This window comes from Biomphalaria glabrata, chromosome 8 (genome assembly GCF_947242115.1).
Source record: "Biomphalaria glabrata chromosome 8, xgBioGlab47.1, whole genome shotgun sequence".
Taxonomy (NCBI): domain Eukaryota; kingdom Metazoa; phylum Mollusca; class Gastropoda; family Planorbidae; genus Biomphalaria; species Biomphalaria glabrata.
In genome coordinates, this window is record NC_074718.1 from 36,493,352 (window position 1) to 36,513,593 (window position 20,242).

General features: G+C 32.7%; 1 protein-coding gene across 1 annotated transcript in view; it reads right to left on the reverse strand.

The window, feature by feature from the left end:
* Positions 1-3,389: 3,389 nt before the first annotated feature.
* LOC106075534 (rho guanine nucleotide exchange factor 17-like) overlaps positions 3,390-20,242 on the reverse strand; it is a 54,440-nt gene continuing 37,587 nt past the window's right edge. Inside the window, exons 7-23 of the mRNA XM_056037263.1 lie at positions 19,535-19,702; positions 19,163-19,213; positions 16,603-16,706; positions 16,367-16,455; positions 15,999-16,111; positions 15,090-15,205; positions 14,661-14,752; positions 14,486-14,559; positions 13,866-14,071; positions 13,140-13,450; positions 11,866-12,004; positions 11,272-11,358; positions 10,442-10,497; positions 10,184-10,332; positions 9,730-9,904; positions 9,277-9,450; positions 3,390-5,787 (exon numbers count right to left, since the gene is read on the reverse strand). Of these exons, the coding sequence (XP_055893238.1) occupies positions 5,477-5,787; positions 9,277-9,450; positions 9,730-9,904; positions 10,184-10,332; positions 10,442-10,497; positions 11,272-11,358; positions 11,866-12,004; positions 13,140-13,450; positions 13,866-14,071; positions 14,486-14,559; positions 14,661-14,752; positions 15,090-15,205; positions 15,999-16,111; positions 16,367-16,455; positions 16,603-16,706; positions 19,163-19,213; positions 19,535-19,702 (2,415 nt within the window). The 3' untranslated portion in view covers positions 3,390-5,476. The remainder of the gene's footprint in view (positions 5,788-9,276; positions 9,451-9,729; positions 9,905-10,183; positions 10,333-10,441; positions 10,498-11,271; positions 11,359-11,865; positions 12,005-13,139; positions 13,451-13,865; positions 14,072-14,485; positions 14,560-14,660; positions 14,753-15,089; positions 15,206-15,998; positions 16,112-16,366; positions 16,456-16,602; positions 16,707-19,162; positions 19,214-19,534; positions 19,703-20,242) is intronic.

Consider the following 20,242-nt stretch of genomic DNA (forward strand, 5'->3'; position numbering starts at 1 on the left):
ACTAAAGAATTTTTTTTTTTTTTACGGAAATGTTTTTTTTTTCTTGAGGATTTGAATAAGAGATTGGCCCTTTACAAAACAATTACGTATTCATTATAAGACATCAGTTAGGCCAGGTTCACATCTGACGTCACATTCACTTTCACCTATCCTTTGGTCTGCTGGACCGCTGGGACACCACACAAGATCTGTCAGCCTTCTTTCTCAATTCTTCTAAGTCATTTGTCTCTGATAGAATTTCATTCTGATGTTCTTTCTGAAAAATATTGAAACCTGCCTTTTTACCTGCCTGGGTGGACCACTTAGGGGACCGATTTTAAGTTTGTGCTTCAACACATACTGTCTTTGTAACCTTGTTTGTATTGTCTTTAAAGTTTATGGTTTGTTTGCGGCTTATAAAAGTCTCGTGGCCCAAACGTCGTTTTTATTTTCACTGCTTTTTAATGAATATTTCACTTACCTCCCTTGTTAGTAAAATCTAACGTTGACGTTTTATAGGCAAGTGTTGTTTCATTTGTAAGATATGTATATTTTCAGTGGATTAGGACTTGTATTACTATAGCAAATGAGTGATTACAGCACAGTGCATATTGTCTGGTTGAGGAGGGGGTCGCCTATCTCCAGTTATTGTCTTTCACTAGGCACGATTGACCTCGACTAGGCACACCAATTCGACTACACCAACAGTGCCTATGCATGCAGCAACACAACAAAACATAATGTGGCCTACCAATTATGATCAATAGGCCCCTTTGTGCTAGTATTAGTAGCATGGTGAAGGATTGGTGAATACCACATGCCTGCTGCCTTATTATGGTTGGGTGGGAAATGTGTACTGAAATGTTCATTGTTTTATTCCATTTATCAGGAAGTACACACTTGACTTTGATTATAAGCCACTTTTTTTTTACACAAACAATGAAGCAAAATTGAATTAAGAAGCTTAAGATTTTAGTTTTATGTGAATTCAAATTATCTGGATATCACTGTGCTCAGAATGATTAAGGCACTTTTCTTTTCCCTTTTTGTTTTTAGGACAAATTGTTATTTCTTCTTTAATTGCCAAGAAAACCAATGACTTACTAGAGACTATTTAGTTTCTATAATTAATGTTGATCTTTTTCTTTGAGAGAAAGTTTGCAACTTTAATCAATAAGATTTTCGGGTTTATTTGTTGGTAGTTTTTATTGATTTCTCAATTTAAAACTAATAGGAATTACAGTTTCATTCTTTAATAATAAATCTACTGGCTAAGTGAAGTTAAGAGAAAAAAAAAAGGTTTACTGAAGTCAAAATCTTTGAATATCTTATTACAGAAACACAAGCTTATATCAATAAAAAAAACTGTTAAAAATGTTTTTACACATTATTTCTCCCACACCAAATAATGGATCAAGTTGAAACTTAACACAATTATTTCTTGAACTGGTCCTTGACAAAACAATAATCAATTTAACAAATGAACCAATTAGTTAATTTACTTACTTAGACTTAGGTCCTCCCGCGCTGTTCGCATTGGGTGGCAAGCTGTCTCCACAAAGATCTATAAGAGTTTCTTTGTGTCAAGTTTGCCGTTTCTGTAGCAATTTTGGTTTTACAGGGTGGGGGTCCCACGCAAAACCCTCATACTTTCTCACCCGGGCTTAGGACCGGCAGATAGTTAATGAACTATTGGTAATTTATTATTATTTTTTTTATTAAACAAGGGAAAGTTATTGTACTTATTTTTGTGGTATAAAGTCCCCTTTATACTATGTGTAGAGAATTAGGTCGCTAAAAAATTTCAACCAATATAAAACCTTCTACTTTTATAAGTACTTTCTCTCCCCCCTTCCCTTTGTACTGGTCCAAACAAGTGATGGGAAGACCAATTGGTCAAAAGATGTCTAATTACAGATTTAGTATTGCTAGTCTACATCTATTAGGGCGAATCTTAAAAGAATGTGCTGAACAACTAGCTGAACCTTTCCAAGATATTTTTTCTACTTCATTACTAAACCATGAGATACCACCTGTGTGGAAGTCATCTATAATTGTACCTGTGCCAAAGGTTTCCAAACCGAAGGAAATGAATGAATATAGACCTGTTTCACTTACTTCCATTGTGTCTAAATGTTTAGAAAAATTGGTTAAAATGTTTCTTCTGAATGATCTTTGTAATAAGTTAGACCCTTTACAATTTGCTTACCAAAAGGATAAAGGTGTAGACGATGCCATCCTAAATATTTTAAACTGTGTCTACAAACATCTGGACTTACCGAACACTTATGTAAGATTGCTCTTTATTGATTTCTCATCAGCTTTTAACACTATACAACTTCATTTACTCATTGAAAAGATGAAAGCGTTGCAGATTAGTCCATACATAATACTATGGGCTAATGAATTTTTGACCCAGAGAGCTCAGAGGGTTAGGGTAAACAATGTTATATCTTATGAACGCATAGTTAACACAGGGGCACCCCAGGGGGCTGTGACATCGCCATTGTGGTTCATTTTGTACACCAATGATTTTCAATCCGATAGTTCTTGTTGCTACTTCACAAAATTCGCGGATGATGCGGCTCTTCTTGCCCTGCTCTCAGAGAGCTCAGACGTAAATGAGTATTTCAAAGAATTAGAACACATTGAAGAATACTGTAAAGATAATTCTTTATTATTAAATGTAAAAAAAACCAAAGAAATGATAATCGATTTTCGTAGGGACAAGAAGGAAAATGATATTGTTTCTGTAGCTGGAGAGACTATTGAAATTGTGTAAACCTTTAAATACCTTGGTACTATCCTAGACAATAAACTAAATTTTACTGCAAATACTGAATATATCAGCAAAAAAGGGCAGCAAAGATTACGACTACTAAGAAAACTGTCCTCGTTTTATGTTAGCGAAAAGGCCTTGGCTATGTTTTATCAAGCTCACATCTGCAATATTTTAAGTTTCAATATCACTGCCTGGTATGGCAATCTGAGCATTAAAAATAAAAATAAACTTAATAGAATCCTAAATGCTGCTGGCAAAATCATTGGCAAAAAACAAACCCCATTTGGGCAGTTGTTTGAGACAAACATCTAATAAAAAAGCTAACAAGATCCTCGAAATAAAGATTATTATTATTATTGTTATTATTACAAATTTAATTACATGACAGATCCAAACTCATGGATTAAAATTACAGTTCCTATAAACTTTGTTGTTTTTTTTTAAATATTTTTCATATCTTTTTCTAAGCTCTGATTTGCTATTGAAAAAAAAAGGCAGTGACTAACTTATTAAAGTACATTAGAATATTTTTTTAAAAAATCAATCAACAAGAGCACATTTTATTACATAACAATGTATCAAATATCTATCACATGTAAAACCACTAGTTATAACCAAACTCAGATGCTTGATTTAGAACATTCACTTTATTGGCATATCAAAAGAATGCTTTGGGTTACACAGACATGAAACAGCCAAGAATAAAACTGGTCTGTTTCATCCATAGCTCATTAAGAAACAGATGTCTTCATCACCTAACTGCATAAGGAGTCCAATGTATAATATATACAAACTTAACAACTTGTACATTCTAGTCTTTTGGTTGATACAACTGTTTATTGCTGTCCATAATACATGTACCAGTGATTACAGATTTCAACCAAAACCTCACTTCAGAGTTGAGACATTCATAGTTCAAAGAGTTGTATAAATAATACTTCAAATAAAATGTGTCAATGAAATAAAAGATTGCACTAGTGGTTTGTTAGACAATATTTACTCTCCCAATATACAAAATAAAACTGAACAAAGCTTTAAAAATTAGAATAAAAAAAATATGAACATTTAATATGCAAAATCAAAGCCATTGCAATGATGCAATCAAACTTATGACCACATCTCTTCTCTTGGACTAACAACTTCTCAAATTCTTTGCATTCTGTATGACTAGCATGACAGCAATAAGAAAATGTAAGGTATGAACAAATGTACCAAGGCGAACTCAAAAGAAACAACCAAATTTTATGGATTTGCTAAGAAAAAAAGCAAAAAGTCTTCAGAAAATCAGTGACCAATGTGTTTCAGTGTTAAATAACCATCAATCAATCAACACTGTTTCATTTTCAATTTAAAAAAAAAAAAAAGAGTATATTGTAATTTTATATTCACTTTTTATCTATATAATATGCTTTGAAATGTATACAAAACTGGAATTTTTTCTAGGCTCACAATCTACATTATCATATACAATACTGAGCAACACACACCATTCCCCACACTAATATATACCCCTGTGGATTTAATATCAGTTTATAAAATACAAGTGCCACAAAATTTGTCTTGCGTAGAATTAGCTAAAATTTGATATTTCCTTTCTGCCTGGTATCTGTTTTTCTATATTTCAATATACTAAAATAGCAATAATTTTATTTTGATGACCATGGGCTTAGGGACCTCAGGTCAATTTTCAGAATCATATAAAAAAAAACAACAACCCAAACATTGTGAAAGTTTCCTAGTGAACATGAACAAGCTTAGACAGTCTGATGACCTCAAGACATTCTTTACAAATAATAATATTTTGTTTTTCTTGCAAAGGTTTTACGTTAGTCATAAGACTAATACATCTTCAATCAAAGATCTATCAAAATGATAAAGCATAAACAATTAGTAGATAAAACATCATTAACAAGTATTGTAAAGATTTCCAAAATCAAGTCCTGACAAAAATTATTGAAGAATTATATATTAAAAAAAAACAAAAAACGACTAAATATTGGAAGTAGGGTTAAAGAAAAAACAATTCTTTAGTTAAAAGACAAATTATTTTACGATTAGTTCTTTCCTTCATAGCTAAGCTCACCATGGTCTTTACTACAATAGTGAGAAAACATTTAATACTGTTTTATGATCATGAAAAAGTTTTCACTTTCATAAGGCAAGGTGTGTGCACCCAAATAAATCTCAGCCTTTTTTTATTCTACAACTTGAGGAGCTAGGAATCACTTTGAAAATTATACAATTATTATAAAACATTAAAATGAAGTATAATTTCGCAAATCCATATATAAGTATATAAAATAAAATAGTATTACTGGGTTTTTAACAGGTAATTGCACTGAATGGTCCAATGCTCACAGCCACATTAATCTGTCTACATTTATGGATACATTAAAAAAAAAACACTGATAAGAACTATCACATTATCATCGCTGACCTACACATGGCCTGAGACTTTACCAATACTTTTTAATAAATACTTTACAAACAAAAATATTTAAGCAACAAAATTTCTTGTCACAGATTTTAGGATTAACCACAACCCTCTTCACCCAAACCCGCCCCCCCCCCCCCGCCCCCCTCTAAAAAATAATTTTTGGACAGTCTTAAGCAATGTATATAAAATTTGTTCAGCACTTTGCTTGTTTATTTACTATATATAAATATATATCAACCTTGCATAATCATTATAATATAGCATAATGTTTGATTAGATCAAACTTGCCATAATAAAAGATGGTTTGTGCTGTCATCTCTACCTGCACCTTCATTGGCTGCGCTGTTACGGAAATCCTCATAGCCATCACCTCCACTTATCACCAGCATTCGGGATGCCATTGTCGCTGTGGTTGCGGCCATCGAGGACCTTCTGTGAATGTCTTGGAACGAGAAGCCACCACCTCTTTCTGCTGTTGCACTTTCCCCACTAGTACCTTCTTTACTGAGTTCAGCTTTGGTGCTTGCAGTACTACTGATCTCCACACTAGTCAAAAATCTCACATGCCCAGTATGTCCGTATATTAGACCTGCAAAGAATTAATGCAGATCAGAGTCAAACCTCACACAAAACATTATACTTAGTGATTGTAGGTTTGTAGGTTTTATTCTAGTTAAGAACTTTTTTGTAATGTTCTTTCAAGAAATAATAAAGTTAGTTTAATATACCAGCCTACTGAAAGAGTGTGTTACATATGAAACATTACAATGAACACAATATCACACCAACATTTGTAAATTTGCATAGACTAATACAATGACCAAATTAAAATACATCCACAATATACAACATGTAACACACTAAACATCCAAACAAAATACTACTACTAACTTAGGTCAATGCTTCTGTATACTTTTCATTCTAAAACTAAACTGGCATGAAACTAAGACAAAATCCAATAAATTAAAACCAGTTTTAATGATTTTTTCTTAAATCGAATTCTAGATAAATCAAACAGGAAGATGAAAAAAAAAAAGAGTTTTTTTTAATACATATAGAAGTCATCTTTAAGTCTACTGTACTCAAACCTAAATTTACAACAGTGACCCCAGAATTTATCGGTATGAAACAATATTATCATTAAACACTGATGAAGATGTATAAAAAAAAAAACTGTAAAACACACATGCCTTTTTTTATCTTGTTCTAAAAAATGTTTCTATGTGTAACCAAACAATATGCATATTTAATAAGAAAAAAAAAAACAACAACAAAAGGAGTACAAGAGAATCCATAGAATTTGTACCACTGTAAAGTACACTGAAGACAACATTGCTAGTGAACTTTTACCAGGTTTCATTTTACATGACATGAATGTTGATCCTTCACAACACAAACTACTTTTTTTTTTTTTAAACTTAAAATTAAACAGAGATTTTTTCTGTACTATAGCTGTGCACATTAAATTTTAAGAACAAAAAGGTACATCCATTTCCAGCACAATTAAAGCAATTTAGATTTTTAAAGTTTCTGAGATCTAAACATTAAGATGGATAGCGCAAAGTCATCAAGCTTCATTTTAACTGTTTCCTGTAGAAATTTTGGCGAGAGATTTCATAGACGACATTTTTCCCACTAAAAAGCAAACTATAGTGCTATGTCCAGTGGGTTAGTATATCAGCCTTTCTGGTTAACATGAAGAGACTGTTGACAGTTCTTAGAGGCTCCATAGTCTGTTATTTAGGGCCCTAGACAGAACAGAGTGACTCAAAGAAAGAGCACACGTCTCCAGCGTCAGTGTATCTTTGTATCCTTTCTGAAAGGTCCATTCACCGAAGGCAACTGTCTGGCTAAGGCCAAAAGCACCTTTGGTCACCAAATGATAATATGGCAAAATAGATTTCTTCACAGTGGTGCTAACCACACTATTGTATGGCTCTGACATGGCTGTTCCATATCAGGCATCCAAGGCTACTCAAGGTTCCTTTCACTCCATAAGGGGCATACGCTGACAAGACTACCTTACAAATTCCATGCATGGACAAGTTTAAAAGAAAATTTTGTAACCAAGGAGTGCTATAAAGGTCAACTCAGGTACGATTTTGCCCACACTTACATTGAGAAAAGCAGTTGGCAGCAAATGGTCTCTGAAAGAGCTTTCACAAAAGTCGATGAACATGCAATGTTTAAATTATTTTTTTTCTATCCAATACTTCCTATAACAATCAATGCATTAAATGACAGATTTGAGATGTTCAACATAGCCTACAGACATTTTTGAAATTTTGTAAAACATAAGTAGCCTTAAAATATGACCAACAAAGATTTGCAGAAACATGTTCCAATGGTACAGTTTAAATTAAATGATCCTATGGAAAAGTCATTGGATGCAAATGGAAGGGAACTTATGAAGATTGAAGAGCAATGACAATTTATTTTAAAACTGAAAAGCATCCTGTTGAGACACTGGAATATATTTGTAGAAAGAAGTTCTCCTCAACTTGTTCAAATTTAGTTATTGTATTGCACAGTTTTCTAACACTACCTGTGTGTCAGCGATAGTTCATTTGGAAAATTAAGCAGTTCAAAGTTACCCATGATTAACAATGTCACAAGAAAGTCTTTCAGTGCTAGGACTAAAAGCCTAAAAGCAAGGAAGAAATTTTAAAATTATTTGTTATACTTAAAATGAGTATTTTTTATTAGATATTTAAACTGTATAATCTTATATTTTGACATAATTAAATGATTAGCAATAAATGTTCAATTTTTTAGATATGGATTTTTACATGCTGCATCTATAGACAATAGTAAGAAACTCCAAAAAATAAGTTAATAATTGTTTTCTAGAAATATAAAAAAAAAAGAGCAGCAACTTTTGTTTTCACACACAAGCAGCCACAAACCTTGCAGCAGCCCAGATTATGAGTCATCAAAATAATGATTGATGATAAAAAGGAGAAATGTTGATTTCAATTGTTTTAAAGTGATGAAATTAAATAAGTTTATATGCAACATTACACAGTTGTCAGCCAGTAGTTTCACATAAATTTAAGGGTCACTTATGGGAAACAGCAACTTTCTAAAACAATTTGCAAACATTTTTTAAAATCTTTTATGTCATGAATAGTAAAAAAAAAGTTCAATGTCCCGATTGGAAATTACTTTAGTGCCATGGTAACCAAGATTCACACAAGAAAGGTTTGCTTTAGATCATGACATAGTAAAACCCTTATTTTTTTAAAAATGATGTTCAAATTTAATGACCTTACATTGTGTGTCAAAATGATTTGATTTGATTTTGATTTTAGGCACATCGGCACAATTTGGGCCATGTCGTGCCTGCAGTCCCTTAAGGACTACTCTCTCTCTAAACAACAAGGGCCAGATTCTATAGTCATATCATTAAAATCAAGGTCTATTCACAGTTAAAATAGTAAAGGTAGTAAAAATTTAATTATTTGGTAAAAATCTAATGTAAATAGTACATGTTCACATATTCATAAATCAGATGTGTGTGTCAAAATCAACTCTTAAAAATTACAATTGGACATATTAGGGTACACCTGATCAAATCTGTCTAATAAAGAAAAAATAATCACTACAAAGGAAATTATATTAACATTCAACAACATAAAATTCTTACCCTACATCAAATAGAATGCTTAGATTTAAAATTCATAAATTTAACCAAACACATAAATAAACTTCTTTTCTAAAAAAAAAATATTAATTGCTTCAGTTTCATAAATTAATCTTTCATGCTCAGTTTTGATGTATTTCAGTAATTTATTCCAACAGTAGTTTAGTGAACACATCATGTTCTGTTCAAGAGAAAAGGTTAGTGGTTGTTCACAACTTTTGCATACTAAAAGTGGTCTGGTGTATTTGATTTAGAGTCTTGTCTATGTTTTTTTTTTAAATTTTCCCTATTCACACTTACAGCTTCATTTTCACAAACATGTTTAGTTCTTTTGTTGAATGAGTCTTCATCGAAACTTTCAACCCAGCAAGCTAACTACAGTCTTTGTTGACCTGTAAAAATAATTGACCCATTTTAACAAAACTACCTATTTACCTGTCACAGTAGGAACAGCCAGACTCCCACGTGTTGTGGTTGAGGTGATACGAGGTATGGGAATGGTAAGGATAACACCTGCACTAGTTCCAACCCACAGCAAATCCTTGCATACCATCAGTGCTGTTATTCTTAGGCATGCTGCCTTATGTTGGCGGATAATGTCATCAGCCGCTGCAACAAACATGAGAGACATTTTAAAAACCAGGACTGCAATGCATGGTTTAAAAACGTTTTTAAAAACTTTTTTCTAAAAAATTGCTTTAATATGAAAAATGTTCACAATAATTAAAAAAATGTGAGCTGAATGGATGAATATATTTTTTATGCGTATCTTTATGTGCATTATGCATTTAGTACAAGATGATTTTCAGATGTTAAGCTACTCTCTGTTTTGGGTCAAATCTGATACTGTGAGTCAAGAAATAAATCACTAAACAAATTTTAACATACACTGCAACTTATGTGACACTGCTTGGGCAATGGAGACCTCCAGAAGAAATTCATAGGTGACAGCATGGAATAGCATAACTTTGGAACTCTGTTGAGAGGCCACCCAAACACCTTGGCCAGAGCACACGAGGCACTGAACAGCTTTAGTCACATCTGGAGTTACTTGAAAAGATGTCTGTGGGCCAAAATATAAAACATGAACTAGTGATGGTGATTCAAAACGAGATTTGAAAGATGCTAAAAATAAGTAAATTAAGATATTGACCAAGTTATATTTTACTATTACAAGAAAGTGAAATTAAAAAAAAATTGCTACATCATAACTTTTTTCCTAAATATATTTACAATTCTAAATGTAGGACATAAGACAGTACTAATCTAAAACAATCTAATCCAGAATTTTGTGGGGATGGTCATTTCCTAAATTTAATTGTGTTAAGTAAGATTCACCAACCTCAATGTTTAAAGCTAATGGATTAATGACATGAATTTGATTCTGGCAGCCACACCAAAGTTTTCCAGCAACAGCCAACATTTTTGTAATAGGAGATGATGCAGATCCAATAGTCCTTGTGTATGGACATTCAGTGTCCCACAGACCTTCTGCAATGTCAAGAATACAATCAAAGTAGACACACACACACATTCAAACAAGCTGTTGAAATTATTAAAGCCTTGATTTTTATATCAAAAGTAAAGAGGGAGAAGTGACTCACCTGGATCTCTTTACCATTGACAAGGGAAACAAACACTTTATTGTCCAAATAACTGAAATGAAACGTGAATCCTTCATACTAACTTCTAAGATAGCCAGGAGATCAAGTGTAAGTGAATTATTGCGAAAACATATTTTTAAGGTAGCTTGACACTTGTAGACTATATGGTAACATATGAATGAATATAAAAGAGCTCAACTATTACTATCAGTTCTTAAATCATACAATAAAATAACCCTCCATTTGCCTTAGCCCTTAACCTAAAGATAAATGCAAGACTAACAGTGTAGTTTTCATACTGCCTTGCTTGTGTTTTCAGTCTAGCCTCAAAATGACAAGTGAAATGTGAGAATATTTTCCCCTTCACTTCTAATTTAAATAAACTTATTTTGCACAAACACACAAGGAACTGTATTTCTTGATATGGCATAAATCACAAATACTTTCTGCACTTTGGATAAAAGTAGATTTCATATTTTGTGTACTAGTGTGGGTAAAAAAGTAAAGTTCCCCTTTCAGACATTGCCATCTATAGGGCAGAAGATGTTAAGGTCATCTGTTTCTATAGCCAACAGTTTACGAGGGTGTCATCTTGCGATACTTTTCTCCAACTAATATGTTAGGTACCTATTAGAGCTGGGTGTACTCAGAGGCGACTAAAGATCCCGAAAGTAAAAATCCCAGTCTTCACCAAGATTCGAACCCGGAACCCCCTGTTTGGAAGCCAAACGCCTTACCACACTGCCACCACACCTACATTTTGTGAAAGTACTTAGGCGCAATATTTTTATATTCTGATAGTATACAAATGTAAACAGATACTTACATTATGCAATAAACTGGAGATCCATGTTGAATCTTTAGTTTGTTCTTAGTAGTCTTAATATTATCACATGATTGGAAAATATGTATACTAGAAGAAAATATTTAAAAAAAACAACTAATATGCATGTGAAGTAAAAGATTAATATTCTATGAATGTACATGAGTTAACATTGGAGACCTAGCTGCTTCATCAAACACAGATGATGTTCACTTGTTTAAGTGACCAATGATTAATGAGCATGTCATATGGCCAGCCTTTACACAGCTGAAGGAAGACATGTATCCTTTAAAAGACAGTAGTTAATGCCAAAAGCCTGGAGTAAATCTTGCTACCTCTAATATGGTGTAATCACTCAATGCCCCAGTTCGGTGTTAAATGCCACTAAAAAAATTGACAACTAAAACAAGTTCAAAACTAAATCATTCACTGCAAAAGAGGAGCACCCCCCAACAACATTTGAGATTATGTAACATTTTAACAGTTTAGTGTAAAAAAAAAAAAATCTTATATATTTTGGTAACCACAAAAATATTTTCCTCCAAAATTCACTACTTCAAAAAAAAAAAAAAAAAAAAGCAAGTTTACCAGACTTACCATCCATCTTCTGTTCCAAGCCACATGGTTGACTTGGCGGGGTCCTGGTCCCAATTACCAGATGTTGTAATAGGATCAGGACTACTCTCAGTCAGCTCCGACACTTTAGGCTTGGGAGCTTCGTCATCCGACAAGAGTTCTGGTAGAGTAGATAATATATTTCCTAACTGCCTTAATAAGAAATATCTTAAATGTAACTCTATTCAATTTCTGGTAGAGTAGACAATATATTTCTTAACTGCCTAAACAAGAAATATGTCAAATGTGACTGTTCAAGTTTCCATAGTTATTTTCCCAGTAAAAATAGCATAAATAATACAGGGTAATTGAAGCAGATCCAAAAAAAAAAACTCCATGAGAGGAAATTATTTAAACATTTCATAACAGTTGCCTGTATACAATGTATGAATTAATTCTGAGTTCTAATCATATATGAATATTTTGTTTTAATCTTTATAAGCCTTTGAGAAGTTTGTTATCATCTAGCTCCTAACACAATGAAAATCTAAACAATTAATACAAATAAACAACCTCTGATATGGAATATGTATTGTTTAATTTAGAGGGTGAGCTTGGAAACTGTAAGAAGTAATGATAGAATAAAGAGGAAGAGAAAACAGAGAGAGACTGCAATGTCAGACAGCAAGTGGAGCATTCTATATTAAGAGTACATTTTAAGAATCCTGACACATCTTGTATTATTGTCTGTTCTCAATGAGACCATGTTATCAACAATATTGTGTCAGTAATCCAAAGTTGAAATAGTAGTTGTTTAAAAAATGTAATAATAATAATAATCTTTATATCCATGAGGAAGTTTCTATACCATACACATAACAATGCATCACTATTGTGAACAATTCATACATTAGCACACAAAATATGTGTTCATATGCCAGTTTCTCTTAAACATTTCATGTTTTCATGTTTTGTCGCTTCTTTAATTGCATGGAATGTGATTTAATAATTGACTGAGTCTGTTCAGCACATGAATGCCAGTTGGCAATTTTTGTGCAATAAAAATGTCTTTATTTAAATTATTTAAAAAAAAAAAAAGGAAAAATATAGATATATATTTTTATTTGCACAAAAAGTTAAGAATTATATAGTAGCTAATTCCAAATGGCAATTTAGTTGTTATCACTTAAACAGAATGTTTTTTACAAAAATAATTGTACACACAAGATTATTAAGTTGTTTTTTTCTTCTATTGTACCAGCATTGTCAACAAAGAGAAACACTTCTAGAAACTACCAAGCCACACACTTGCTTACTTGACCACCCACCTCCCACATAGAGCTCCTCTGTCGTCCTGGGTAAGAAAGACATGGGTTCATCATCGCTAGTGTCTGAATCAGACTGGTAGCCTTCTTCGTTGAAATTATCATTGGTTTCCACATCCTCCACCAGGGTAGTGGTAATGGTTGTGGTGGGTATGATGATGGCTGGCTCTGATGTGGGTTGGGGAGTTTCTAGTATCACATTGTCCTCTTCACTCTTCTCAACATTAATCCGAGGCCCCTCAGGAATGGTTGTGACTACAATGGAATCCCGCTGACTACGGGCTCCTTTTTGAGATGCTCGCCTGAAAGAGATTAATTTTGATTTAAATTGTTTCAACGTTGAATTATTTGTGTTGTGCATAACACTTCACTGCCTGACTAAGGTCCTGATCTGCAGTGTGATGTTGCCTACATAATTATCCTAGCAAATGTAACAAGTTTTGTGGATGATCAAAATAAACATAAAAACACAACAGTTTAAATGTACATTTCAATTCAGTTATTAATGTTATTACTATGTACATTCCCTTTTTAATGGGAGTATTATTATATTGCTTTGTCATAAATTTATATGAATTATTAAAAAATACTATAAATATATTGAAGGATATTAGGGATACTGTTCTGGGAAGGAATTAAGTGGAAAAGTTTGAGATGTTTTGGATTCCTCCATTAATTGAAAAATAAAACAGGTATTCCCCTGTTTGTTAAACATACCTCCTGAAGGCTCCACTGAAAGCAGGCACTGCACATATACACAAAATTCTGGCATTGCATCCTGGCACTGGTGTGTTGAGTGTCACAATGGGCTCTGGTTGTAGAGACAATAAACACATGTGCCCAACATAGCCATCGCTATTGCACACCCAAACATCACGGAAACCACTTGAGTTAACACCATCAATAGGAGCTGCACAGGAAAACTGAAGGAAGGCACGAAATGAAAAAAAAAATTAGAATTGATAAAAAAACACAACTGATAGGAAAAAGTTAAATGATTAGTAATAAGAACATTACCTAGAACCAACAGTTATATAAGAACTGAAATACTTATGTGAGTAAGCAAGTAGCTATTTTCTAAATAAAAGCAGCAGGTTATACATTTGCAACCAAAAGGAAATGTACTGCTGAGGACAGCTGGCAGACAAGAGTTCTGCCTGTTATGGATGTGGCAAAATATGATGATTAAAGCTAGGACTGCAGAGCCACATACAAAAACTGCACTTTTCCTTAATCTTTGGATTCAAAGACTGGCCTTAGTTTCTAAATCCAAGGTAAATTTTTCACCTGTAGTCATTGTTTACATATTTATGAACAAGTCAATACTCTTATCTTACCTGCATTCCAGCTCTGGTTTTAGTGATTTGAAGAGGCTGAAGAAACTCTGGTGCACGCTTATCAGACAGCAGAGCTAGAAAACATAAGGAGCTCAATCATTCTCTTTTCCATACACATAAAAAACAACTTTAAACTTTGTACTAAGAAAAAATGTTCCATTTGTTAACAACTTACACAACTTTTGCTTGGCATCTGTAAAAGCAGTTTCCCATGCTGCTCTTTTCTCAGCAGACGAGAACCCAATAACAAGATGCAACACTCCCTCTCTTTAAAAAAAAATAAAATTTGTAGCTTTTAAAAGACAAAAATTAACAGTCCAGAGTACTAAAAAGTAATGAAAGAAAAAAATGAAATAATATTTACACTGTTTGGTCAAAGTACACTAAACTTAATGATGATTATTTTTTTTTCATAATTTATTTTTGTCCAACTCTACAAAGTTCTCTGCCTGATATCATACATGCTTAATTTGTAGATGTTTTTATTATGATAGTCAGACCAAAAAAGAATAGTTAACTATTTATTGCTTACTGATTGATTGATGATTAATATTTATTTGTACACATTAGCTTAAGTAGGTCAGACAAAAGTGGGCTAACTTACTGAGTGGTGACTACCAGCTCCATCTTGTTGGAGTCTGAGGAGGCATTTCTGGCAGTCACCTCTGAGTGCTGCCTACAAAGATTTGTGTTCAATTCTTTGATTGCATCATCAAGACTCTAATACAAAAGTATAACAAATTCTTTTTTTTAAAATGTAACAAAATAAAAAATAGACTTAAATATATCTTTGTCTTTAAAATATAATTCTTTCTTTACCAATAAAATGTAACAAAATAAAAATGAACTTAAAACATAATTTGTATTATACAGAATCATTGTTAAATATTTTAATTATGGGTAGTTTAAAAAAAACAACTAATGAGAAATGTCTGCATTAAAAGAGAAGGGTAAATTGACAGAACAAAAATAGCCGACTAGTAATCTGTGGATAATGCCACATCAATGCTATCGATAAAGAAAACACAATAAAAAGAACTAAATTTCTCAAAGATGTGAGATGTTTGGCTGAGGGGTGAGAACCTATCAAGGGAGCTTGAGATCCAACCCTGACTCAAGCAGAATTGTGCTTGCTGAGTGCCTCAAGGCAGATATCCCCCACTGGTCCACAAAAGAGATTGGACCATAGTGCTCTGAGCATGCTATAAACATTGAAAGTTGCACTATACAAAAGCAATTAAAAAAGAAAGAGGCAAAAAATATCAAAACTAATCATAACATGGTTTGAAAGTAAATCCACTTGCATGTCATAAAAAATGGAAATGTTCTGTTCAAAAAGGTGGTCTACCAGAGATGACTAATTTCAGATAATGTAAGATGTAAGCAACACTGTCAAAGAAAGTCAGATTTCTAGTTGAAAACAACACCACAAGCATATTCATTAAGAATGTCAACTAAGAATATTATCAGATAGAGAAGGCTGCCAAAAAGAACTACTCTAGCAAAACACTACCTGATGCTGGCAGGACAACTTGCCCGCAAGATCCCCCAGCTGAGTCACAATGTGAATATCTTCCTCTAACTGCTCTTTGTCTAGGGTTGGTTTGCGAGTCAGAGTGCCCTGAGCTGGAAAAAATATTACCTCCAAGTTAGTATTTTCTGTTAATATAGTTAAGGCTTATCAAGTTTAATTTACACAGAAAATTTAGTACTTCTTAGGCTTGTCAGTGTGATGGACCAATTGAAATTGGAAGTTTGCACCAGGGCATTCTTAGACAATTGATGGTAGCTATACATAACAAACAGCTTCGATCTAAAATTCTGAAAAGTACAGGCTCTAAGTAACAAACAATGCAGTGAATAACATAAAATGTGACTCACTTTTGACAATCTCTAAATCATCCAAGCCAACACGCAGCCAGACTTTATGTTTTATATTTTCAGCAAAGTCTTGGCCTAATGGAGTTTTCCTGTGGAGAGTGAAATAAAGTCTTTTGAATGACACAGGTTGAAAAGATAATTCATTTTCTTTTACCTACAAAATAAAACTTAAGTACAACTAAGTAAAAATAGTGAAGGCTGCCTTTGTTTTGTGTGTTTAAGCCTGATTAACTTACAGAATAATAGAAACTTTTCTAGTGACAGGACCACTTTTTCTTTTAATACTGCTAACAAGAACTACATCAGAAAAAAGCCATATACAGCACTGATCTTTTCTGTTCTGTAATCAAAAAACATTCATATACCAAATATCAGAAACATTATTTAAAAAAAACAACAACATTTGTATTTACAATGCATTTAAATGTCAACTTTTCTAAATTAGAAGTCTATGACCCTTTATCCAAAGCTAGAAATATTACTGTCTTGGCATGGGCTTGTCTAGGCAAAAATAACATGTTTCTCATTCAATGTAAGAAGAGTACAAATTACAAAGAGGTCCACATTTTGGAATAAGTAAAAAGAACTGATTTCAATTATAAGTTTCACTGGTGTGTTGGTGACATACTATCACTTTACACTATAGTTTCCTAGGCACAATAATTTTTGATTTGATTGAAACAGTTCATAGTAAGAAACAATTAGAAACAAGAGCAAAGTCAGGTTAATGTTATTAAAATCTACTTTCCTAGGAAGTGAAAAAAAGCGAAATGACTGAACTTGTTTCTAAAATGTTAGCATACCTCCTTTATTTAAGACTATTGGAAACATCATTGTTTCTTTGATATTAGTAGGCACAATTTTGGAATAAGTAAAAAAAAATCTAAAACTGAAATTTAATTATGTCATTAAAAAAACGAATTAAAAACAAACTTGTTTAACTCGGATAAAGGATCATACACTTTTACTAACATTTAATTTGACTTTTTCTCCTAATACTATCTTAAAACTAACATGGTAGGGAGAAAATCAAAACAACTGCAAAACTAGGATTGAAAAGGTATGTGAACAAAACACAGGGTTGGAGCAAAAGTGATCTTCTAGCTCAAACAATGTCACACTTTTTGACATTTGAAATCAAACAGTTTTATTTCTCATCCAGATAAACCCTTTTTTTTTAAATTGTGCAACACAAGGCTTTCAAATACAATTCAATCAAACTTCTATCTGTACTAAATACACTTCATTAAGAAGAACAAAATCTATAGAAATTATGATCATTTAAAAAAAAACAAAAAAAACTGTCAGACTATATTAAACAATGGTTACCAACATAAAAGTTTTAGATGAGCTTCATATTTATAGACAACAGATGGCAAGCTTTACAGTAATAGACTAGTGCTGGCTAACTTACTAGCTATTGACCAGGGTTGGATAGCTTTACAGACTTTACAGACCAATGATGGATAGCTTCATGCAGCTTTATACCAGTCTTGGCCACCCTTGTTATGGACCAAATTTCTTAAACAATATTAATGACCCAATGCCACTATGTCTATTCACTAATTCTTAAGTAAAAGAAAAAAAAAAAGCAATGGACAAACTAGTACATTTAAGAAATGTCAGTATCATGAATCATTGTAAGCCATCAAAGCCAGAGAATCCTACAACTCATATCTGACAATAAATATAGGTTTGCGAAGAATGAGGTTGCTTTGCTTGAGAAAAAAAGTACTTTCTAAGTAATGAACTACTCAGTTATTCACATACAAATTAACATAATTTTGTTTAATAGTAAGATATTGTAAGTAGTTCTTGGCTTGTCAAATATAAAATGCCTATGCCAAGCATCAAGATGAAAAAACAAACAAACAACTATTGAATAACTCCAGATGTATTTCATTTCTTCCAAAGCTAATAGTTCATCTCAGTGATGTGCCCCTCCCCCAATTGCATGGATTGATTTAAGTCAACAGTATTTCCAAATCTATTAAACCTATCATGAGCCTCTTGCAACTATTGACAAATTGATAGCATATATAAACTGATAATAATTAATAAGTCTTAATCATAATGATACAGATCAACTTATATTATCATTTAATTACATACAAAATTAAATGGGCAAAAAAGTCTAAGCTAAATTAATCTAATAAACATAGGATATAGTACAATTGGGAGGAAGCTGTGTGTGCTTTAAAACTATTTCAGGACTCATAATTATTCTATTTAACTGATACAATAATAATAATAAAAAAAAACATTCAAAAGGTAAATCAAACAAAAACTATAAAAACTACTTTCAATAATATGAACTCAGGTTGGCTCGAAATTAAAGGATATATTAAAATGAAAGCTAATTCAGTCAATCCACGATGCTTTTTTTTTTTTTTTTATTCTAAAATAAAAATAACAATAAAAAATTAACAATCAACATTTTAAAATTTCATTCGGTTGATTAACTTTTTGTGAAAATCTTGAAAAGTAACCATTTCTGAGTTCATGCATAAATAATTAATCTCAGTAGTTTTAAGAATCCTATTTCAAACAAGAACTGAATCTTAAAAAACAAAAAACACTACAAAAGCTGAGGATCACAACAAAAAGCAGGTGTGTAGAAAACAACAATTGGTGCCAAAGAAACAAAAAAAGCAACCAAGGGTACGTAAGGTGCATTAAAGTTGTGACTTAATGCAAATTCGTGACCTTGTGATCACGAGTCCGTGTCCCTAACCAGTGTGATACGCTGCTTCCCAATGTACGAGAATACACTAAAGACGATGTAGAAAAACTTACAAATAATTGAACCATGTCATGTCGGATGTAGGCTCTGTCTGGGACAGCCAGCTGTAAAATAAAATATCTAGGTAAAAAGAAGTCAGAATAAAGTGAACTAGTTACTAGATAGGATGAAGTTTCATCTGATATTGGTATATTTGTGATAAAAATACATTTCTTTAACTAGTAGCTCAGTAATATAAATCAGCAATAGCACCACTAGAAACTGATGAGAGACATTCTGAGCCACAAAAGTTTAACAGGCAGTCACAATTTATGTATAAATTACAATGCATTAGAATTATCAAATTAAGTAAAAAAAACAAACTTTTTTTCTCTTCATACACTTTTTTTCTTACATTACCGTGAAGATTTAGTAAAACATCTTACATCTGTAATTAACAAAAGCTCCAACTTCTTAAGAGTTTCCTGCATATCTTCTTCTTGTTGCGAATCATTCACTGTTCCAATCTTTACAGCTAGGTCATGCATCACACGACATGCTTGTTGAAGAAGAGGGTGGTCAGGATGGTCTCTTGGTGTGTTGTCCAATAAACGCTGAAGACAAAAAAAAATGTTTTTAAACGGAGAAAGTCTTTGTGAAGATTATTGAGCAACATATATTGTATATGGTTGGTGGCACTTTAAATTATAAATGGCTAAAACAAAGCCTTTTAAATCTTGTTTAAAATGATGTGTGTATATCTGCATAAAATATGAATAAGTAATCCTTGCACAAATTTTGAGTTATCCTTGCCTGGCTATCTACCTAGGAGAAGGAAAACTCTGAATTCAAAACTCGCTGCTGCCTTGCAGCTATAAGCAAACACGGGAAAGGCTGTTAGAGTTAACCCTTCAGGAACCAGCAAACCTTAGGCTGTTTGCAGCACACTATGCTACACCCTGACAGATCCTGTGACACTGTTCAATCCAAACTTGGCGTTTCTTAGAATACATCAGCCGAGTGGAGAGGGGGGAACTGCTGTGTGGGCGACATTGTTCTGACTAATAGATAATATCCAGGCACTCATCTCATTTCTATAAAATGATCCATAGTCCCTTAGTGACTGAAGGAGGCCATAGTATTATTGTTATGAA